The sequence below is a fragment of the Panthera onca genome, chromosome D1 (genome assembly GCF_046562875.1).
Source record: "Panthera onca isolate mPanOnc1 chromosome D1, mPanOnc1 haplotype 2, whole genome shotgun sequence".
NCBI classification, from domain to species: Eukaryota; Metazoa; Chordata; class Mammalia; order Carnivora; family Felidae; genus Panthera; species Panthera onca.
In genome coordinates this window covers 14,199,349-14,223,479 of record NC_138348.1, presented here as the reverse complement: position 1 = coordinate 14,223,479, position 24,131 = coordinate 14,199,349, and the positions used below count along the sequence as shown (strand labels likewise).

Below are 24,131 nucleotides of genomic sequence, written 5' to 3'. Positions count from 1 at the left end.
ACGTCTGAAGAAACCTGTTTTCTCAAAATTCGTAAACAAACACAGGTATCAGATTATAAATTACAAATTAGATTAATATTATAAATGAGATTGTCGCAATTGAAATAATTTGCGCTTCGATTTGTCAGAAGCTCTCAACTTAATCATTGGAAATGAAGTTTACTTGAGACGATGTGAGGTTGCTATGATGATATTAATGAACATTATTAGGGAATAAAATTAGGAGACACTTTTCTCTGTTGTCTCTACATGACAAGCATATAAGCAAATTCTTTCTGCAGTTGCAAGTATTTGAATCATATTAAAATCTTCGTTAGTAGTTTTCTTAGTGCTACCGTGATGTCTTTGTTCCTCAGAGTATATATAATGGGATTCAAAGTTGGGATCAAAACGGTGAAGAAAAGAGAGATCAATTTCCCAACTCTTTCAGATTGATTTGATTTCAGTTGTGTATAATTGATAGTAGCCGTTCCATAGAATAAGACGACAACTATCAGGTGAGAAGAACAGGTGGAGAAGGCTTTAGCCCTCCCTTTGGCTGATGACAATTTCAGAATGCTGGAGATAATTTTGCCATAGGAGACAACAATCAACAGAAATGGAACCATGACAATTGCCACTGCAATTACATAGACCACAAATTCATTCACAAGTGTGTCCCCACAAGCTAGCTGGAGTACTGGGGGGATGTCACAGAAGAAATGGTTAATTGTGTTAGACCCACAAAAGGGCAGAGAGAAAATCTGGCATGTTTGCCCAATTACAAATGGAAATACACTGATCCAGGAGACAGTCACCAGCTGGACACAGACCTTGTGGTTCATGATTAGAGGGTAGTGCAGAGGGTCACAAATGGCCATGTAGCGGTCATAGGCCATCACTGTCAGGAGAAGACACTCTGAGCTTCCAAATGTGAGGAAAAAAAACATTTGTGCAGCACAGGCAAAGAAAGAAATACTTCCTTTCTGGGTCAATAGGTCCATGAGCATTCTGGGCATTGTGACTGTTACATAACAGATTTCTAAGAAGGAGAGATTGCCAAGAAAAAAATACATGGGGGTCTGGAGAGCAGAGTCAATTCTTGTTACCAATATTATGATGCTATTGCACATCAGAATAGTTAGGTAGATGACTAAAAATATCCCAAAAAGAGTCCAGTGGAGATTGGGAATATCAGAAAACCCCAAGAGAACAAATTCCATCAGTGTAGTAATATTTGAAATTCCTGTTTTTAATTGATTCTCCATCTGCAGACATAGTAAATGAAAGAGGGTTAGTCCATTAACATTTTCCAACCACATTCTCCTCCTGTTAATTTCAGTAGATGCATTAATGTATTTATGTAATCTCTTAAGTTATTTCTGCCATTGCTTTGCTCTGTTTCTAGGAGATGATATGTGAAATCTCAAAAATGAACATATAATCTCTTAAAATCAATTCAAGAAAGAAAATCCAAACATACATATTTTATACTTGCATGTACGAATCCTAGAGACAATGAGAAGTATGCATTGAGACTTATAGCATATTGTGCAGGAACAATATGTAGTTATTGCACCCCTCTTATGAGTGAATTATGATACAGGCTTTTTTCTATTGTTTCTGTCTGGGTTCATTTGTGTGTGTGTGTATTCCATCTTGTTTCAAATCAAATCTTTTCCTTTAAGATGTTGTCTAATTCTCATTCAGATGAGTTTTAAGTCTTCCCATTTATATTTCAATGAGAATCAATTACTTAAACCAACCCTTTGTTCCTGTGGGAATAAATATATGTATTATTATTATTATTCGACTTTATGTACCTCTCCCATCACTCCTGCTAAATACTGAAAGCATTAATCCTATCCCATCCATAACCTTCCCTATTAACACATCCTATGCAATGCATGATAAATATCAATTAACCTTTAATTCAATCTAGAAAAATAAACCATTCATCACACTGCTTTCCATATAATCCTTTTTATCTATGTAAGATTTTATGATCCACTGTCATATAATTTAATATTGTTGTCTAACATCAGGCAGTTAACAATGCTTAACAATTCTACTATACTTTATGTATGTTTGGTCTCCAGATTTCCCCCCAAAATATTATGTTTTCCTACTTCATCAAATCTAATAATAGAAATAGTTTTCAAAATGACATTAAGTGAATCATTTTATTATAAGTATCAATATTATTGTTATTTGACGTATGTCTAATTTTACTTTACTTTATCATTAAGAAAGGCAAGAACTATATGGATTATGTTCAGTAGGGCAAGGGTTCAGGGCAGGCTGCCTCAAAACATGCCACAATGGTAAAATGATGATTTTGTGTTAAAGTTCCTAAAGAATGATTTGTATGGAACCACAAAAGACCTGGAATAGCCAAAGTAATGTTGAAAAAGAAAACCAAAGTGGGAGGCATCACAACCCCAGACTTTAGCCTCTACTACAAAGCTATAGTCATCAAGACAGTATGGTATTGGCACAGAAACAGACAAACAGACCAATGGGATAGAATAGAGAACCCAGAATTAGACCCAAAAATTTATGGCCAACTAATCTTTGACAAAGCAAGAAAGAGTCTCCAATGGAAAAAAGACAGTCTCTTTAGCAAATGGGAGAACTGGACAGCAACATGCAGAAGAATGAAACTGGACTACTTTCTTAAACCATACATAAAAATAAACTCAAAATGGTTGAAAGACTTAAATGTGAGACAGAAAACCATCAAAAACCTTGAGGAGAAAACAGGTAACAACTCTTTGACCTCAGCCACAGCAACTTCTTACTCGACACTTCTCCAAAGGCAAGGGAAATAAAAGCAAAAATGAACTGTTGGGACTGCATGAAAATACAAAGCTTCTGCACTGCAAAAGAAACAATCGACAAAACTAAAGTTCAACTGATGGAATGGGAAAAGATATTTGCAAATGATATATTGGATACAGGTTAGTATCCAAAATCTATAAAGAACTTACCAAACTCAACACATGAAAAACAAATAATCCAGTGAAGAAATGGGCAGAAGGCATGAATAGCCACGTTTCCAAAGAAGACATCCAGATGGCCAACAGACACATGAAAAGATGCTCAATATCACTCATCGTTAAGGAAATACAAATCAAAACCACATTGAGATACCACCTCACACTGGTCAGAGTAGTTAAAATTAACAACTCAGGAAACAACAGATGTTGGTGAGGATGTAGAAAAACAGGAACTCTTTTGCACTATCAGTGGGAATGCAAACTGATGCAGCCACTCTGGAAAACAGTGTAGAGCTTCCTCAAAAACTAAAAATAGAACTACCCTACGACCCAGCAATAGCACTACTAGGAATTTATCCAAAGGCCACAGGAGTGTTGACACGTAGGGGCACATGTATCCCAATGTTTACAGCAGTGCTTTCAACAATAGCCAAATCACGGAAAGAACCTAAATGTCCATCAACTGATGAATGGATAAAGAAGATGTGGTTTATATATACAACGGAATACTAATTGGCTATGAGAAAGAATGAAATCTTGCCATTTGCAGCAACGTGCACGGGACTGGAGGGTATTATGCTAAATGAAATAAGTCAGTCAGAGAAAGATATCATATATTTTCACTCATATGTGCAACTTGAGAAACTTAACAGAAAGACCACGGGAAGGGGAGGGAAGGGGAAAAATAGTTATAAACAGAGAGGGAAGGAGGCAAACCATAAAAGACTATTCAGTGCAGAGAAGGAACTTAAGCTTGATGGTGGTGGGGGTGGGACGGGGGAGACGGTAAAATGGGTGATGGGTATTGAGGAAGGCACTTGTTGGGATGAGCTTTGGGTATTGCATTTACGCGATGAATTGCAGGAATCTCCCCCAAAACCAAGAGCACCCTGTGTACACTGTATGTTTGCCAACTTAACAATAAGTTATATTAAAAAAAAAAAAAAAGAACCAGCCAGTGCAAGAAGAACCCTCTGACACTTCCTCCTTTTGTCTCCAGGAACAGGAAACAAATTACCAGTGTGAAAGTGACCCTCCCTGTACCAGAAGATAGAGAGACATTCTTATCTTCAGAAATAGAGAATTCGGGGTGGAATAAACCTGTTTGAACAAACCTTGTACCTTTTGCTATTTTACTACCCCAGCCCAAATTCTATTTGGAATTCCTCTGTCCAAAATGTGTAAAAGCAGGGTGCCTGTGTTGCTCAGTTGGTTAAGCAACCAGCTCTTGGTTTCAGCTCAGGTCATGATCTCATGTTTTGTTGTGAACTTCTTTCCGTGTGGAGCCTGCTTGGGATTCTCTCTCTTTCTCTCTCTCTCTCTCTGTTTGATCCCTCTGATTCTTGTGTGTGTGTGCTCCCTCTCTCTCACTCTCTCCCTTTCAAAATATACAAAAATAAAACAATTAAAAAATATATAAAAGCAACATGACCATGTTTTCTTTGAGTCTCAAATTTGTTTTTTTTTTTCATCAGACCTCTGTGCACATAAAATTAAACTTCATTTTCTACCTTAGTCTGTCTCATGTTAATTTAATGCTTAGACCAGCCAGAAGAATCTTGAAGGGTAGAGAAAAATATTTCCTCTCCAAGAATAGTTAAGGGGTTTTGAGATAAAGATCTCAGAATTCTATGCTTTTCTATTTTGTCCTTTGTATCTTGAGCCCCAAATTTACAGTATCCTTACATAAAAGAGTCTGGTAGCACAATTATAGCTTACCTTTATGGATTTGCCTGAGGCTATTTATGGGACTGTAGATGTTTTGTAAACTGTAAATGTTTTAAGCTCTTCTTCTGTGCCAGTAAGTGGCTGTAATTCTCCAGTACTCTTGCTAGCTTCCAACATTAGGTGCTTTTAAATAGGAAGTAGTCATGCTTGTCCTGGGGGACATCTCTCGTGCATCATTTTGATTTCTAAGAGACTGCTTCTGCTTTGCAGTCATTACAGTTCTTTTTTTCAAAAACTTTCTCTGTAGATAAACGTTCCCTCTCTTTAGACCCTTCTTGGCACTTGGGGTGGAAGGGTGTCCTCTGGTGGAGAAATCACACTTAATTGTTCTGTATTACTTCCAGGAAAAAAAAAGTTAAAAAAAAATCTTTCTATTGCATTCCCGATCCTTCATAATTAGCGTCAATTTGCTTTTCTTATTTTTATTCTCATACCTCACTCAAATCTAGATCATCCTCAGCCTTAGAAAAATCTGCCATATATTTTATCACAAGAACATGTATGCTTTGTTCTTAACCATTAGGTGGTGAGATCCCTTTTCAGAAGTGGAGAGCTGGGTTCCTAGATTAAATTTTGTGGAAACTGAAGCATGTCCTGTGTGCTGACAAGTATCTAGACGGTTTTGTTCATGTTATGGTGTCCACTCAGGCATCAAGGCAAGTATCGAGCTGATTCCAAATGTAAACCACTTCGAGCAATAAGCATTTGCCACAAAATTATTTAGGAAAGAAAGGAAAAGGAAGGTTTCCTGTCGAAATCCTTTTTCCTATTTCAACTACTGCTAGGTAGGTATGGCAATAAAATTATCAGGCATAAAGTTGCCAACCCAGTATCTACTTGTACTTAAAATTACATTTGCTTCTTTCTCTTTGGAGTTCTTTGACCATTTGTCAGAATAGTGCTTTTCTATTTGTCAAAGTAGTATGTGTCCAAAACTGCATTTCATTTCTGTATTTTAAGGCTGCTTATCTTCACTATAGCATGCTTCTTATAAATTGGCCCTCTAATCATTATTGTAACTGATTTGGTATTGCTGAGGGTCTTCCTTCATGTTTATATACAAATGGGAACTTTACTCATGATTTGCCTCAAATAAGATGTTGGTTACTTATAGGTTGGGACAAATTGAATGTCCACCTCCCGTTGGAGTAGACTGATTGAAACCCTATCCTCTCCCTAATTCAGAGAATTGAGTGCTTCTTTATTTAATTAAATATCACCATCACCAAACCAAATTTAATTAAATTTTTTTTACATTTATTTATTTTTGGAGTCAGAGAGAGAGAGAGAGAGAGAGCGAGAGAGAGAGAGCACAAGTGGGGTAGGGGCAGAGAGAGACGGCTACACAGAATTCGAAGCAAGCTTCAGGCTCTGAGCTGTCAGTACAGAGCCCATCTCAGGGCTCGAATCCACAAACTGTGAGATCATGACCTGAGCTGAAGTCTGACAATTAACTGACTGGGCCACCAGGTGCCCCCTCCCCCCAGACAAATTTAATTTTAAAATGAAACAATGCTCTAGATATATAAGTGGCTTAACAAAATAAAGAAGCATCTTCAACTCTTACTACAGTACGATTTTGTGGTCAGGAATTAAGGAACTCTGGTTCCTCAGGGCACCTGGGTGGCTCAGTTGGTTTACCATCTAACTCTTGATTTCAGCTCAGGTCATGATCTCACAGTTCCTGAGACTGAGCCCCACAATGGGCTCTGCACTGACAGCATGGAGCCTTCTTGGGATTTCTTTTCTCCCCTTCTCTCTTCCCCTCCCCTGCTCATGCTCTCTCTCTCTTTCTCTGAAAATAAACTTAAAGAAAAAGAAGAAGAAACTGGTTCCTTTCATCTAAGAATTCCATTTTCCCCTAGTTTGTTCATCTTTCTAGTTCCCTATCAGACCTTCAGTATTCAGACAGCTGAGAATTAGAGATAGAAAATAAGGGGAAAAAATCAATCTTAAGAGCCTCAACACAGAACAGGCACATCACTTCTATCCTTGTGCTATTGTAGAAACTAATCACATGGTTTAATGTGGATATGAGAGTGCTAGCGAATTTTGTTTACCATATGTCTAAGAAATAGAAATATATTCAGAGAGCAACTAGCCAGACTCTGCCACAGAGCTCATTTTCAGTCACTAGAGTGTTTTATAGCATGCTATAACATGTAAATCTTTATCTTCTTTTTGATTTCAGAGGAAGAGAGAGAGAGAGAGAGAGAGAGAGAGAGAGAGAATCTTAAACAGGCCACATGCCCATGTGGAGCCCAACTTGGGGCTTGATCTCATGACCCTGATGTCATGATCTGAGACAAAATCAAGAGCCTGACACTAAAGGACTGAACCACCCAGATGCCCCAACATGTAAACCTTTAGACTGGAGATGTAGCATGACATTTACATAACAGTAATTATTTGTGGTACATGTCTATATTTTAGCTTTTTTAAAAATATACATTTATGTCTGGTGGAATATATTATTTTATTGTTTTTTGTGTGTTTAAAAATTTTATTTATTTATTCAGAGAGGTGGGGAGGGGCAGAGAGAGTGGGAGAGGATCTGAAGTAAACTCTGTGCTCAATATTGCAAACACTGAGATCATGACCTGAGTTGAAATCAAGAGTTTGATGCTCAACTGATTGAGCCACTCAGGTACTCCACTCTCTTGTTTTAAATACAGTCACTCAGGATATAATCCTGATACCAGAAAGTCCAGCATAAAATGGCAAGTTAATGAATAAGTAAAGATAATCAACTCATATTCAAGCAGGAAAGTAAACTGCAAAACAACCTCAGATTAGACAACAGCAGAATTAAGTGGAAAAAGAGATGAGTTCAAATCAGTGGCTAATGCAGTAAACTTTCAGGTAGCCAGTTTCTCAAGACCATCATGATATCCTTATTCTTCAGATTGTATACCATGGGGTTAAACATCAGAATGACACTGGTAAAGGAAGAGAAATAAATTTGTTCTGAAAAGTATGTTTGGATTTGGGTGAAAAATATGTAATGATTTTGGATCTGCAGAATCAAGCTTCAACTATGATGTGAGATGAGCAGGTGGATACAGCTTTGGCTGGTCCTGTTGCCAATGGCAACTTCAAGATGGCGGAGACAATTTTACTGTAGGATCCAAGTATCATAACTAGAGGACAATGCAGAACATGACAAATGGCCATGTGGTGATCATAGGCCATCACTGTCAGGAGAAAATCGTCTCTGTTTGCAAGCATAAAGAGAAAGAAATATTTTTGTAGCACAGGTAGAAGAATGAATGTTTCTTTTCTGAGTCCAAAAGTTTAGGAGTATGCTAGAAAGAATACAAATACATAACAGATTTTCAGGAAGGAAAAATTACTAAGGAAAAAACACATGGGTGTCTGAAGAGCCTGTTCAATTCTAGTTATGAGAGCAATGATGACATTTCCAGTAAAGACTATCACAGACAAGAGAAATATCACACAAAAAAACCATTCAGATATTGGAAATATGAGAACATTCTGAAACTTTCAATTTCATCATTGAAGTGAAATTTGCTTCTGGTTGAGTACGTGTATGTGTGTTCCATTGCTTTGAAATTTATTCCTGTTTAATTGATCTATCAAAAGCAAAATCATTATTACCAGATCTTTCAAGATCTTTCATTTACCATAACCCACCATACAACAGATACATGATTCATGTTTTCCAAACCATTGGTTGGTTAATTAAAGATGTCTTTATGAAATAAATTGTATAGATAATATGCTCTCTGGAACTCTGTCTACCTCATATAACTCAAAGTGTCTTGCTATCTGTGATTTGTGATTTGTTGTTCTCATTTAAAAATTCTTATTTTAATAATATATCTGGAATGAAGCTTATGGAAATTTCATAGCCTAAATTATTGTAAAATATAACTACTAGACACTGACCCAAAACAGCAGATGGTGAGGTTTTAGCTTAAAGTTGTTAGTTCTCTGGGCTGCCTGGGTGGCTCAGCTGGTTGAGTGTCTGACTTCTGCTCAGGTCATGATCTCACGGTTCGTGAGTTCCAGCCCTGCATCAGGGTCTCTGCTGTTAGCACAGAGCACACTTGGGATCCTCTGTCCCTTTCTCTGACCTGCCCCAGTTCAGGTCAGAGAGGTCTCGCTCTCAAAAATAAATAAATAATAAAAATTAAAAAAAAAATAGTTTTAGTTCTCCTTTTAAGATGTAAAGAACCATCTTATGAGGAGAAAAATATTTTTTTAATAACTCAACGTGGGAAGTCTCATGTTTGAAGATTATTATTTTAATTCTACCATTCTTAATGAGAAAATCAGTTCTAAGAAATTATATGCTTTAAGGAAAAATTATAAATTTAATCTCCCTTAACAGAGCATACATCTTTTTCTACAGTGAGTCATAGAAGCATATATATTAAGATAAACCAGTACTTTGCTTATTAAAAAGGGTTTATTTTCAATATACTTCAGTTATTTATCTCATGGATTATTATCATAAGCATGCTGTACTTATGTAGTGTTCTGTGATCTCCAAAGTATTTTACTATCAATTTTGCTTCAATTTTCTCTATCATAATGAAAGTGACAAATACAAATTCTAGGCTTTGACAGGAGTGCAAATTTTGTGCTTAAAAAATTCTTCAGTACATGTTGACTATTGCTCAAATCTTGGTTCTGAGAATTTTACAGTGTTCTAAAATAAGTGAAGAATATTAACACAAAATCATATTAACATAAAATAATTCATGCGTTCTCTTCTGGGTTGTGTTATAGCTGTTTTTCCTCCCTCAGTAGAACAGTGTAAGTACAAGTGCTTATGTACAATAAATATGCATATATTTCTATATACAATGATTATATAATCATATGTGCAAGAAACTATTGTTTTAATAAGAGATTGAGGGGCTGGGTGGCTCAGGTCGATTAAACATCCGACTTCGGCTCCAGTCATGATCTCATGTTCGTGGGTTCGAGCCCCACGTTGGGCTCTGTGCTGACAGCTTAGAGCCTGTAACCTGTTTCCAATTCTGTGTCTCCCTCTCTTTCTGCCCCTCCCCCACTCATGTTCTGTCTCTCTCTCTCTCTCTCTCTCTGAGAATAAATAAACATTGAGAAAAGAAAATAAGTTGATATTTTTTCATAATGGAAAGTCATATTTATTTCAAAATATATGCTTTAAAAATAGCAAGCTCCCTTCAAATGAAAATATCCCCCTGATTCTACTGGTTTTCTTTTCCATGTATCACCTCAACTTTATGCTTCTGTTTGCCACTCATTCTTATGTGTTTTTCCAGACATTCTGGAACATCTTTGAGGACAATCACCCTATGGAATTCAAGTCCCCTGGTCATCCACCTCACCCCCCTCCCACATCAGATCTGGACAGGAAGCAAGAATGCACTTGAGAAAGCAGCAATCGTTGTCTACCAATGTTACTGGAGAAAATCCAAACAGAAAATAGTGCACGTGGGACCCTTTCCTATGTCCACTTTCCTTAAGATTTCTCTCCTATCTTCCACCTGGGACTTTGAATGTAGCAACCCTAGACTTCTATCATCATTACACGTGCAGGCTTTCTTTATTGTGATCTGCTTATTTTCCTTTTTTTTTTTTTTTAATTTTTAACACTAACACAATCCTGAAAGGAATATTAATTAATTTTTTAATTGCCATCAGACAAAATGGGATCGATTACAAGTAATACCTCAAATCTATGTTCAAAATAAATATTTTACAAGGAAAATATATCAGACTGGAATTAGAAAACCCTACAGTGCCTGCTATTGTTTCCAGTCTACTTCCCTAATCCCTGTGAAAATTGTTTGGTAGCTATAACTGAGATGTGCAAACTTACCCCTGTATCACACTGATTTGCAATGAAATGTTTGGTTCACTGATCCTTTTCTTTTTTTTTTTTTCCCCATTGCTCACTCTCTCGCTAACTCCCCAGGCTTGCCTCAGTTTCTAAGACTTTAATATGTTTTTTTAACGTTTATTTGTTATTGAGGGACAGGGATAGAGTGTGAGCAGGGAGGGGCAAGAGAGAGAGAGAGACACAGAATACAAAGCAGGCTCCAGGCTCCGAGCTGTCAGCACAGAGCCCGACACAGGGCTCAAACTCACAAACCCTGAGATCATGACCTGAGCCGAAGACGGTCGCTTAACGGACTGAGCCACTCGGGCACCCCTAGTTTCTAAGATTTGAAATGAAAGCAAGATACAGTTTCAACCGACTTTCAATATTTTTCAATAAAATCTTTTGCCTATTTCTTTGTGTTATTATTGCAAGAAACTAATCAAGACCCTAAAATAACTGTAAAGGCATTTTGCAGATATAATTAGGGGTTGAATATTACTTGACCTTAAATTAGGGAGGTTGCTCAGCTGGGCCTGACCTAATGACATAAATCATGTACATATACAAGTATGTAGAGCAGCCAGAGACAGAAAAAAATATCAGAGATTCGAGGTGAGTGAAGTGGAAGAAGGAAGAGAGTGTGGACTGCCTTTGGCTTCTGGGAACCGACAGTTGTTCCTAGCTGACACGCAGTAAGGAGAGATGGACCTGAGACTCACAATGTCCAAAGCTGGATTTTTCCAGTAACCTAATAGAGTTTAGAATCAAATATTTTTCTCTGGAGGCTCCAGACAAGAATGTCACCCAGGTCGTACCTGAATTTCAGCCTCTGAGACTCTCAGCAGAGAAAACAAGCCACACCATGCTGGGTTTCTGACCTAGAGAAACTGGGAGATAGGGGCGCCTGGGTGGCTTAGTCGGTTAAGCTTCTGACTCTTGATTTCAGCTCAGGTCATGATCTCAGGGTTTGTGAGTTTGAGCCCCATGATGGGCTCCATGCTGACAGTGTGGAGCCCACTTGGTATTTTTTGTCTCTCCCTCTCTCTCTTCCCCTCCTCAACTCTCTCTCTCTCTCTCTCTGTCTCTCAAAAATAAATAAACAAAAAAATAGAGACTGTGAAATAATAAACTTGTGTTAAGTTGCCTTAAATAAAATCCTTGTGGAAGCACATTCTGTGGCGTCTGATCAATTTTTCCAAAATGAAACTGGAGAAAACAATGCAAATGTGTTTATTTTCTTTTAGGGTCAATAATAACATTTTTAATAGGTAGAAAATATCTGATTAATGATTTGGCCTATTCAGACATATATATTTTCATAATTGGATCAATATGGTGAAATTTCAAATATTAACATATTTATTTTAGTACAGTTAACTTTGGATTTATCTTCATTTATTTCATGTAAGCCTTACTTAATGGGATTTAATTTCCAACATTTTCTGTGTTTTTAAATTTCTGTGTTTTTAAAGTATTTAAATTTTTGCTTTTTTATTCTGTTATTTTTTAATTTGTAGATTAGTATTGTCAGCAAGTAAGTAAAAGCACCTTTATACATATTTTTTTGGAATTGAAAGAGAGACATGCCCAATTTATAAATTTACCATTTACATAAATCTGATAATCATGCATATTCCTTTTTTAATTGAATTTGTAAAGATCCAAAAAAAATCCTATTCATCAATATTTGCATATTTTTTATATTCTATATTATCTTTCTGAATTGTCAAATCCTAGAATCCATTCATTAATTCTACACTCATTGACATTTTTCTCTTTCCTTCCTTTTTGCTTTTGAAGATTATCATCATTCAATAATCACTGACAGGCATTCATTTTAACTATGTCCACTTTTATAATCTTAAATTTATCCATTTTTGTGTCTATTGTTGAAGGCCTTTTAGTTATTTTTAATAAGTTTTTTTTTTTAAAAGTGTATTTACTTACTTTGAGAAAAAGAGACACCGGGGGAGGGTGAGAGAGAGAGAGAGAGAGAGAGAGAGATACACTCCCAAGCAGGCTCCACACTATCAGCATGGAGACCAACATGGGGCTCAAACTCAGAAACCATGAGATCCTGACCCGAGCCAAAATCTAGAATCGGAAACAACCCAGTGATCCACCCAGGTGTCCCAAGGCCTTTTAGTTAGTTTTATAAAGAAATTACTCTAAATATTATATATCCTGAATCCTTTTATTTTTATTCTTTTTAATGTTTATTTAATTTTGAGGTAGAGAGAGACAGACCATGAGCAGGGGGAGGGGTAGAGAGAGATGAAGACACAATCCTAAGCACGCCAAAGGATCTGAGCTGTGAGCACAGACCCCAAACCCAGGAGCACTGAGATCATGACCTGAGCCCAAGTCAGACCTTCAAACAATTGACCCACCCAAGCGCCCCTCCCGATTCCTTTTATTTCATAGCAAAAAATCTATTCTTTCTTTCTTTCTTTCTTTCTTTCTTTCTTTCTTTCTTTCTTTCTTTTCTTTTTTGTTTCATGTTTCATTTAAATTCCAGTTAGTTAACGTACAGTGTACTATTAGTTTCAGCAATAGAATTTAGCGATGCATCACGTACATATCAAAAATAAAAGATGATTTGGCAGATATTGAACTTTCTCTGCTGGCTGATACATATTCTGTTTGACATCCGGTAACAATAAGAAAGGGAGTGATTCAAGAATGTTCTTTACTGGGAACATTTATGTTTTCTGCCTAAGAAGTTATTATTTCTTGTAATTTACGTGATACATTCTTTTTGTAATAAATCCAAACTACAAAAAAATAATTAAAAATCTGAAATCATTTGAAATCCTAACACCGTCAGGAAGCCAAAATTTCTTTTCTAAGCCTAGCTACATTTTATACATAGATTTACTTTCTCTCTCACATGTCTGGAGAGCTTGGAATTTCGTCAGTGAAGGGGCTCTAAAACATGGTCTAGAGAGGCTGTGCTGCATTATATGGTGTTGATGCGTTCCGTTGTCTTAATATGTTCCAACTGACAGCGCCTTCCCATTTTACTGCCTGAGAAGGACAATTTCTTCCAGAGGATTCAAATAGAAGCACTTCAATGAAAAGACTATTTACGTGGTGCATTATCCTCCTCGATCAGCTGTGACAAAATAGCACAAGTTGAGTGGCTTAAAACAACAGAAACGGAATCTCTCGCAGCTCTAGAATCCAGAGTCTAAAGTCACAATGTTGTCAGCCTCTCTTCACTCCGGCCTCTGAGAATCATTCTTTGCTTCTTCCAGTGTTGAATGGCTCTTGACCTTTCTTTGTTCTTGGTTGTATCATTCCTGTCTCTGTCTCCACCTTTTTTTTTTAAATGTTTATTTATTTTTGAGACAGAGAGAGACAGAGCATGAACAGGAGAGGGTCAGAGAGAGAGGGAGACACAGTATCTGAAACAGGCTCCAGGCTCTGAGCTGTCAGCACAGAGCCCGATGCGGGGCTCGAACTCACAGACAGTGAGATCATGACCTGAGCCGAAGTCGGAAGCTCAACTGACTGAGCCACCCAGGCGCCCCTCTGTCTCCACCTTTAAAAGATATTGTTTTCAGTGTCTTTATCTATTTTTTAAACGTCCTCTTAGCATTCTGTCTCATAAGGACACTGCTCAGAGGATACAGTGCCCACATTACACCAGGATGATCTCATTTCCTTAATTTAATTACATCTACAAAGTCTTTTTTTTTTCCAAAGAAGACACATTTGCAGATTCTAAACGGCCATATGTTTTAGATGGACCCACGTTCAACCTGCTACACATTAATGTTGATAGTTTACAGTGAAAATTCCAGACAAATGTAATGCTGAATGGATATTAACAGAGCAAAACCTGAAGCTACCAGGGGAGGGAGGGAATGATGTCACCAGAAAACAGTGGGTACTGGGATGGTAAAGGGAAGATTCTCAGGACTTGTAGTCTTAAAGCAGCATGACCAGTGACAAATGATAGAAAGAAACAGTAATGCAAAGAAAACATGAAGATACTCCTGCTTCCACCATCTTGCCTGCTGTTAGTGTTTGTCATTGGCTAAATTCAAACATAGGTACAAAGAAGGGCGGCAAATATATCTGGAGAAATGGGAAGGTAAAAAAACTGATCGCAGCACATGGCTCTAATCCCTGTTTATAAGATACACTGAGTTAACTATCATCGTATTGCTCAGGCAATCTCCTAACTCACTAGTTCACAGTAGAGGAAAGATGGATCTTCAGATTGGAGTGCTGCAGTTGGAATAATTTGTACTTTGTACAAAAGTCCTTAAGTTAATCCTATGAAACTAAGATTCCTTAACATAGTGTGAGGTTGCATTGATGTTATTAATGAACATTATTGAGGAATAAAACTAGAAGACATGTTTCTGTTGTCTCTGCATGACAAGTATATAAGCAAGTTCTTTCCACAATTTCAAGTGTTTGAGTCATATTAAAATCTTCGTTAGTAATTTTCTCAGTGCCACCGTGATGTCTTTGTTCCTCAGAGTATATATAATGGGATTCAAAGTTGGGATCAAAACGGTGTAGAAAAGAGAGATCAATTTCCCAACTCCTTCAGATTGATTTGGTTTGGGTTGTAAGTACGTGATGGTAGCCGTTCCATAGAATAAGACGACAACTATCAGGTGAGAAGAACAGGTGGAGAAGGCTTTAGCCCTCCCTTTGGCTGACGACAATTTCAGAATGCTGGAGATAATTTTGCCATAGGAGACAACAATCAACAGAAATGGAGCCATGACAAATATCACTGCAACTACGTAGACTGCTATCTCATTCACAAATGTGTCCCCACAAGCTAGCTGGAGTACTGGGGGGAGGTCACAGAAGAAATGATTAATTGTGTTAGACCCACAAAAGGGCAGAGAGAAAATCTGGCATGTTTGCCCAATTACAACTGGGACTCCACTGATCCAGGAGACAGTCACCAGTTGGACACAGACCTTGTGGTTCATGATTAGAGGATAGTGCAGAGGGTTACAAATGGCCACGTAGCGGTCATAGGCCATCACTGTCAGGAGAAGACACTCTGAGCCTCCAAACATAAGGACAAAACACATTTGTGCAGCACAGGCAAAGAAAGAAATATTTCCTTTCTGAGTCAATAAGTCCATGAGCATTCTGGGGATAGTGACTGTTACATAACAGATTTCTAAGAAGGAGAGATTGCCAAGAAAAAAATACATGGGGGTCTGGAGAGCAGAGTCAATTCTTGTTACCAATATTATGATGCTATTGCACATCAGGATAGTTAGGTAGATGACTAAAAATATCCCAAAAAGAGTCCAGTGGAGATTGGGAATATCAGAAAACCCCAAGAGAACAAATTCCACCAGTGTAGTAACATTTGAAATTCCTGTTTTTAATCGATTCTCCATCTATAGACATAGTAAATTAAAGAGGGTTAGTCCATTAACATTTTCCAACCACATTTTCCTTCCCGTTAACTGCAGTAGATGCATTAATGTATTTATGTAATCTCTTAAATTATTTCTTGACTCTGTTTCCAGAAAATGAGATGTGAAATCTCAAAAATGAATTGATGTGCACTTAAAATCAATTCAAGAAGGAAAATCCTAATGTATATGTTTTATACTTGCATGTAATAATAGATATAATGAGAAATATTCATTGATTCTTTAGTATATCATGCAGAAATAATATGTATTATTGCACCCCTATTATGAGTGGAATTATGATACAGGCTTTTTCTATTGTTTTTGACTGGATTCATTTTTTTTTCCCTGTGTTGGTTGGGTTGTTCCATCTTCTTTCAGTTCAAGCCTTTCCCCTTAAAAGGTTGTTTAATTCTTATTCAAAATGAGTGTTAAGTCTTCCCATTTTTATTCTAATGAGAATCAATTAGTTAAACCAATCCTTTGTTCCTGTGGGAACAAATATATGTGATGTTATTGTTCTCCTTTATGTACCTTTCCCATTAAATACTGCTAAATACTGAAAGCATTAATCGCATCCCATCCATAACTTTCCATATTAAGACATCCTATGCAATGCATGATAAGTATCACTTAACCTTTAAATCAATCAAGAGAAGTAACCCCCATTCCTCACAGTATTTTCCATATATTCCTTTTTATCTAAGTAAGAGTCTATGATCCACTGTCATTAATTTCATTGCAGCCAATTGCAATTCCCTTTCTTTATATTATTTTCTTAATTTTACATATTAAAGTGCAACCTTGGTTAAACCTAATTATTTTTTATTCAGGGCATGCAAATGGCTAGAGTACAATAATGGGACACACACACACACACACACACCCCACATATGCACACATAGCCTTACTTCACTTAATATGTCATCTAACATCAGGCAGTCAACATTGCTTAACAATTGTGTTACATATTGATATTTGTTCTCCAACTTTTGAAAACAAATATGATGTGTTTTCCTACTTCATCAAATCTACTACTCCCATCTCCATCTTATATCCTTGTTGGCTGATGTTTTGCCTTAATAGTTTGGCTGAAATCCCCTATTTTTGTCTCTAGACATCAGGAAATACATTTCTGATGTGAAAGCTACCCTCCTTGCACAAAAAGTTAGAGAGACATTCCTGTCTTCAGAAATAGGAAATTCAGGGCGCAGTGAATCTATCTGAACAAACCTTGTTACACTTGGCAATTCACTACCCCAGCCCAAATACTGTTTGGAATTCCTTTGTCTAAAATGTATAAAAATGGGGCAACTGAGTGGCTCAGTTTGTTAAGTGACTGACTCTTGATTATAGCTCCGATCATGATCTCATACTTTGTGGGATCAAGACCCGTATCCAGCTCCACATTGATAGCATGGAGCCTGCTTTGGATTCTCTCTCTCCCTCTCTTTCTCTCTCTCCCTCCCCAACTTGTGTGCACTCTCTCTCTTAAAATAAATAAAAGTAAAACATTTTTAAAAATGTATAAAAGTAACGTGACTATATATTTTTTTTTTTTTTGAGTCTTAATTTTTTTTATCGGGCCTCTGTGCACACATAATTAAACTTCATTTTCTTCTCTCAATCTGTGTCGTGTTAATTTAATGCTTAGACCAGCCAGGAGAATCTTGAAGGGTACAGAAGATATTTCCTCTCCAAGAGCAGTTAGCTGATTTTCAGATAAAAATCTCAGAATTTTATGCTTTTCTATTTTTTTTCTTTGTATCTTGAGCCTCAACTTTAGAAAGATCCTTAATGGGGCATCTGGGTGGCTCAGTCAGTTAAGCCTCCCACTTCCTTCAGGTCATGATCTCGTGGTTTGTGAGTTCGAGCCCCACATTGGCTCTGTGCTGACAGCTCAGAGCCTGGAGCCTGCTTCACATTCTGTGTCTTCCTCTCTCTCAGCCCCTCCCCTGCTCACACTCTGTCTCTCAATAATAAATAATTGTCAAAAAAAATAGAAGTATCCTTAAATAAAAGAGTCTAGTAGCACAATTATAGCTTACCTTTATGGATTTTCATGAGGCTATTTATGTGACTCTAGGTGTTTTGTAAACCGTAAATGTTTTCAGCTCTTCTTTTGTGCTAGAAAGTGGCTGTAATTCTCCAGTACTCTTGCTACCTTCCAACATTAGGTGCTTTTAAATAGGAAGCAGTCATGCTTGTCCTGGGGGACATCTCTCGTGTATCATTTTGATTTCTAGGAGACTGCTTCTGCTTTGCGGTCATTATAGTTCTTTTTTTTTTTTTTAACTTTCTCTGTAGATAACCCTTTCTTCTCTTTCCTTCTCTGTAGATAACCCTTCTTGGCACAAAGCTCCCTCGCTAAGGGGGAGTCCCCTGGTGGAAAAATTCCACTTACTTGTTTAGTATTACTTTCAGGAAAAAAAAAAGTTAAAAAATCTTTCTATCTATTGCATTTCAGATCCTTCATAATTGGTGTGGATTTGCTTTTCTTACCTTTATTCCCATAACTCACTCAAACCTGGATCATCCACAGCCTTAGAAAAATCTGTCATATATTTTATCACGTGACCATGGTGTGCTTGGTTCTTAAATACATTACGTGGTGCGATCCCTTCTCAGGAGTGGAGAGCTCGGTTCCTGGATTAAGTTTTGTGGAAACTGAAGCGTGTCCTGTCTGCTGACAAAAATCTAGATGGTTCGATTCATATTAAGGTGTCCACTCAGACATCAGGGAAAGTATCTAGCTACTTCCAAATGGGATCCACCTCAAAAATAATCATTTTCAACAAAATTATTTAGGAAAGAAAGAGAAACAAATCAAAATTTCCTGTCAAAATCTTTTTCTTATTTCACCTTCTTCTAGGTAGGTATGACAATAAAATTATCGTGCATAAAGTTGCAAATCCAATATCTACTGGTACTTGCAATTATGTTTGTTTCTTCCTTTTCAGAGCTTTTTGACTACGTGTCAAAATAGTGCTTTTCTATTTGTCAAAATAGTACGTTTCCAAAACTGCATTTTGTTTCTGTATTTTAAGCCTGCTTATCTTCACTATGGCATGCTTCTTATACATGCTAAGATCTCTGTACCTATTATTGTAACTGATTTGGTATAGCTGAGGGACTTCATGTTTATATACAAATAGGACGTCCATTCATGATTTGCCTCAAATAAGATGTCAGTTACTTATAGGCTGGGACAAATTGAATCTGTGTCTCCTATTGGAGTAGACCAGTTTAATCCCTATCCTGTCTTATTCTTAAGACAGAGAATTGAGGGCTTCTTTATTCAACTAAATACCATCATCACACACACAAAAAAATTAATTTGAAACTGATACAATGCCTTAGATATGTCAGTGGCTTATAAAAAATAAAGAAGCATCTTCCACTCTTACCACAGTACAATTTTGTGGTCAGGAATTAAGGAACTCTGGTTCCTCAGGGCACCTGGGTGGTTCAGTTGGTTAATCATGTGATTCTTGATTTCAGCTCATGTCATGATCTCATGGTTCCTGAGGTTGAGCCCCACATTGGGCTCTGTACTGACAGCATGGAGTCTGCTTGAGATTTTCTGTCTCCCTCTCTCTCTGCCTCTCCCCTGTTCATGCACTTGCTCTCTCTCTCTCTCTCTCTCTCTCTCTCTCCCTCAAAATAAATACACTTAAAATAAAAAGAAGAAGCTGGTTCCTTTTATCTAAGAATCCCATTTCCCCCTAATTTGTTTATCTTTGGAGTTCCCTATTGGATCTTCAGTATTCACACAGCTGAGAATTAAAGATATACAGAAAATAAGGAAACAAATAAACTCTTAAGAGTCTCAACACAGAATAATCGCATCACTTCTCTCCTTGTGCTATTGTAGAAAGTAATCACATGGTCTAATGTAGATATGAGAGGGCTAGGGAATACTGTTTATCATATATCAAAGAAATGGGAATATATTTGGAAAGCAATAAGCCAGGCTCTGCCACAGTGTTCACACTAACAATGTGCTGTATCATGCTATAACTTGTAAACCTTTAATCTTTTTTTTTTTTTTTTTTTCATTTTAGGGAGAGAGAGAGAGTGCACACATGCAAGTCAGGGGCGAGAGGCACAGGGAGAGGGACAGAATTTTAAACAGGTTCCACACTCAGTGTGGAGCCCAAAGTGTGGCTTGATCTCACAACCCTGAGATCATGACATGAGCTAAAAATCAAGAGTCTGATGCTTAACCAACTGAACCACCCAGATACCTCCATATGTAAGCCTTTAGACTGAAGTTCTAGCATGACATTTACACAACAGTAATTATTGATGGTACATATCTATATTTTACCTTTTTAAAAAGATATATTTTATGTCTAATCCAATATAATATTATTTTATTCTTTGTTTCCAACATTTATTCATTTATTTTGATAATGAGTGAGTCAGAGAAAGAGAGAGAAAGTGTGGAAGAGGGTTACAGGAAGAGGGAGGGAAAGAATCCCAAACAGACTCAATGTTCAATCTCAGGAACCATGGGATCATGATCAGAGCCGAAATCATAAGTCGGATGCTTAATCAACTGATCTACCCCAGCACCCCAACTTTATTCTTAAATTAGCAACATTATTGGGGCATAGTTTACATAAAATAAAGTACAACTTCTAAAATACATTCAATGAAATTTGAAATTTGATGAAATCTGATGAGCATATACTCTTGTGAAACTCTTACCACAATCAAGATACAGAACATTCACATCATCTTGAAACATTCCATTGTGCAGCTTCACAATCTGTTTTCCTTCCACCTCCAACTCCAGGGAACCACTGATCAGATTTCTGTAGCTTTATATCATTCATAATCAATTAGAATGTCCTCTGTTTTTTACTGGAGTCTGCTTAGTGTAAAACTTTAAGATTCAATTCATCTGTGTTGTATATACCACATTGATTTTCACTGAAGAATTGAATTCCCCTTGGGTAAATACACTTCAGTGTGTTCATCCATTCATCTGGGGATGGGATTTTAGTTGCTTCTATCGCATAGAGAATTGTGCATATTTCTGAACAAGTTTGGAGTAGGGCATATATTTCCATTTGGGATAAATAGGAGTGAAATTGTTGGGTTGGGTTGTAGGTGTGATGTTGTCTTTTAAGAAACTGTAAAAATATTTTCCAAAATGGTTACAACATTTTGCACTTCCACCAGCAGTGTGGGGGAAGGATAATAGCTTGACCTTCCCCAACATTTGGCATCATTAAAGTTTTCACTTTTTGCCATACTAATGGATGGGTTGTGGTCTTTCGTTATGGTTTTGATTTGCATTTCTCTTGTGACTAAGTATGTGCCTATTTTTATGTTCTTATTGACTGTTTGTAGGTTTTCTTTGATGAAGTGCTCATTCAGTCCATTTGCTCTTCTCCCCGCTCCTTGGTTGTCAGTATTATTGGATAGCAAGTATTCTTTACGTATTATGGATACAAAGTCCTTGTCAAAAGTACATATGGTGAATGTTTTCACCTAATACAATGCTCAGGTTGATTCTGAAGTGAGTTAAAATAAAAGTCTCTTAAATTGATAATCCTGGTTCTTAAAAGGGAAAAAATTAATATTCAAAAGAAAAAATCATCTTGATGGATCACGTTTAGGAATGGTAGCATTTAAGGTAAATAGTTTCACTCATTAATTAAATAAAATAGTGCTTGATGCTAAATAATATGTAATTATGGGGTGTCTGGGTGGCTTAGTCAGCTAACCATCTGGCTCTTAATTTCAGCTCAGGTCATGATCTCACGGTTCGTGGGATTGAGCCCCACTTTGGGCTCTGGTGATAGCATGAAGCCTGCTTGAGAGTCTATCTCCCCCTCTCCCTCTGCCTGCTTGCTCTCTCTCTCACTCTCTCTAAGAGAGAGAGAAAAAAATCTTTAAATGAAATGTAATTGTATCCAGCTTTTGGTAATCAAATTATTAATGTATGACATGAAATACATAAGATTTGTGTATTTTTTTCTCCACATGAAGATGAGGTAGAAAAAGCAAACTTATCCTGAGTGCTGCCACAAAGTTTTCTATATTACTATTCTTTCTTTTGAATGTTGAAGTCCTTATTAATCTAGGAAAATAAAATTTAGTAAGCTAATATTTCTATTTTAAATTCAAGCATCAATTACTGGGAAAACTCAAATAATTAACAGAATGTGTAACAATATTCTAAATCAGTTAGATACTAGTCACTATCCACATCTGGACCTAATCTTCAGCCATGAAGATGTATACTTAATATAAATTAGCTACTGAAACCTCGGAGTTTATTTCAAAACCAATATTACACTGAAAACTCACTTTTGCTATTTTACACAACTTTAACTTCATAAAATATTTTATTTTATTTTTATAAATGCTTCTTGGATTTCTTAAGAGTTGGTGATTTTATTAGCTGGATTGTTTTATTTTATTTTGATTAATTTATTTTTTACTTTAGAGAGAGACAGAGATAGGTCCCAAGCAAAGGAGAGGGGCAGAGGGAGAGAGAGAATCTTAAGCAGACTCCATGCTTAGTGCAGAGTCCATCATGGGGCTCGAGCCCATGACCCTGGGATTATGATCTGAGTCAAAACCAAGAGCCAGACTGACTGAGCCACCGAGACACCCCTGGATTGTTTTATTTTAGGTCTCTTCTTGAAATATCATTAAGAGGAAAATGAATAAATATCATGCTTATTTGTTACAATCTTGGCTCCGAATGAAGTTTTCCTCTTTCGTTATTTACTATTTGACAAAAATTCATCAAGTATTCAAGTTTTCAGTATTTCAAATATCAAGAAGTGAAAAAAAAAAAAAACAAAAAAACAGCAGAAAAGAAAAAATGGGCCAACTAGATGAAGAAACGTCTTCTAACCGTATAAGAAGGTGGTCAAATTTGTTTATGAAAAAGGAAAAAAAAACTAAACTGTGGAGATTCAGTTTATTAAAAAAATTTTTTGACAGTTTTATGCAATTAGGACAACACATTATTTACACTGATTGTACAGGTGAAATGCACAAGTCCTGTGGACAGGAACCAGCCATTGACCCCTAACTCAGTTGTGTTCATGGTGAATCAAACCAGCTTGCATGTGTATGAGCTTATACAGTTTAAAAAAAAATAATGTTTATTTTAGTTTTGAGAGAGAGAGACAGAGAGAGACAGAGTGCAAGCAGGGGAGGGGCAGAGAGAGAGAGAGAGACAGAGACAGAGAGACAGAGAATCCCAGGCAGGCTTCCAGCTTTCTGCACAGAGCCCAATGTGGGGCTCAAACCCACCAACTCTGAGATCATAAACTTGGACAAGGCAGACACCTAACTGACTGAGCCACCCAGGTGCCCTGAGTTTAGGCAGTTTTTAATTTGATAACACCATTGTACTTGCAAAAGAAAGCCAACTAAATGGGATCATGTGGGTTATCTCACTCTGACTTAGTGAGCCTTCATTTTGATATTGTCATCTATTCTTTTTTCCTTCCACAGCTATCTGATGCATTCCAAAGAGGACTTTTACAGTTTACCCAAATTTTTTTAGTGGTTTCATCAGGAAAATGGGTTTGCTGTGACCATGTACATTATCAACAGAAATGGAGATTATTTTTTATTTGTTTTAAATGTTGGAAATCATATGTGACTGTGTTTTAAGTATGTCCATTATACTTGTTTGAGTCATTTATCCAAAACAATTCAGTGGTATCGCCAGTGTTGGATCACACGATTTTTGGTCAATTATGATTTTTTGAAGCAAAGGGCGATTGATTTCACTGGCTTGGTTTCAGGTTAAAACAGAAGGATGACATTAAAAGAATAAAGAGCAGTATTTTTTTTTTTTTTTTGCTTTCATTACCAGCAAAATGTGTTCACTAAAGAAAATTTAGACAAAAGAGGAAAAAAACTAAAACAACAAAACTGTCTCTCATGTGTGAACATTTTGATGTATTTCTTCCATCTTTTTAAACATAGTTGTGTTTGATTTAAATCTTATGCCTGCAGAAAAATTTATAGATTATCAGCCATGTGAGTCTTTACAAAGCAAACATCCTATAACTACTGCTCAAGTCAGCTATAGAAAAATATAAAGTGCTATCACTAGTAACTTTGGGGGAGAAGTAAAGTGGTGCCTGGTGGGATTGGCTGGATGGATACTTAGCTTCTTAATTTCTTATCAGCAGGGCAACC

At 36.8% G+C, this 24,131-nt stretch overlaps 2 protein-coding genes across 2 annotated transcripts; both read right to left on the bottom strand.

Annotated features, from left to right (window-relative positions):
* Positions 1-296: 296 nt before the first annotated feature.
* On the bottom strand, positions 297-1,265 carry LOC132662514 (olfactory receptor 10AG1-like). Its single transcript, XM_060607971.3, has one exon. The coding sequence runs from the start codon at positions 1,245-1,247 to the stop codon at positions 297-299; it is 951 nt and encodes a 316-aa protein (XP_060463954.3). The 5' UTR covers positions 1,248-1,265.
* A 13,713-nt stretch (positions 1,266-14,978) lies between these two features.
* On the bottom strand, positions 14,979-15,947 carry LOC132662515 (olfactory receptor 10AG1-like). The gene has a single exon (XM_060607972.2). It carries the CDS (start codon positions 15,927-15,929, stop codon positions 14,979-14,981), a length of 951 nt encoding a protein of 316 aa, XP_060463955.1. The 5' UTR covers positions 15,930-15,947.
* Positions 15,948-24,131: the final 8,184 nt, after the last annotated feature.

Excerpts from the sequence above, each read along its gene's own strand:
- LOC132662514 (XM_060607971.3), bottom strand. The coding sequence starts at position 1,247 with ATGGAGAATCAATTAAAAACAGGAATTTCAAATATTACTACACTGATG.
- LOC132662515 (XM_060607972.2), bottom strand. The coding sequence starts at position 15,929 with ATGGAGAATCGATTAAAAACAGGAATTTCAAATGTTACTACACTGGTG.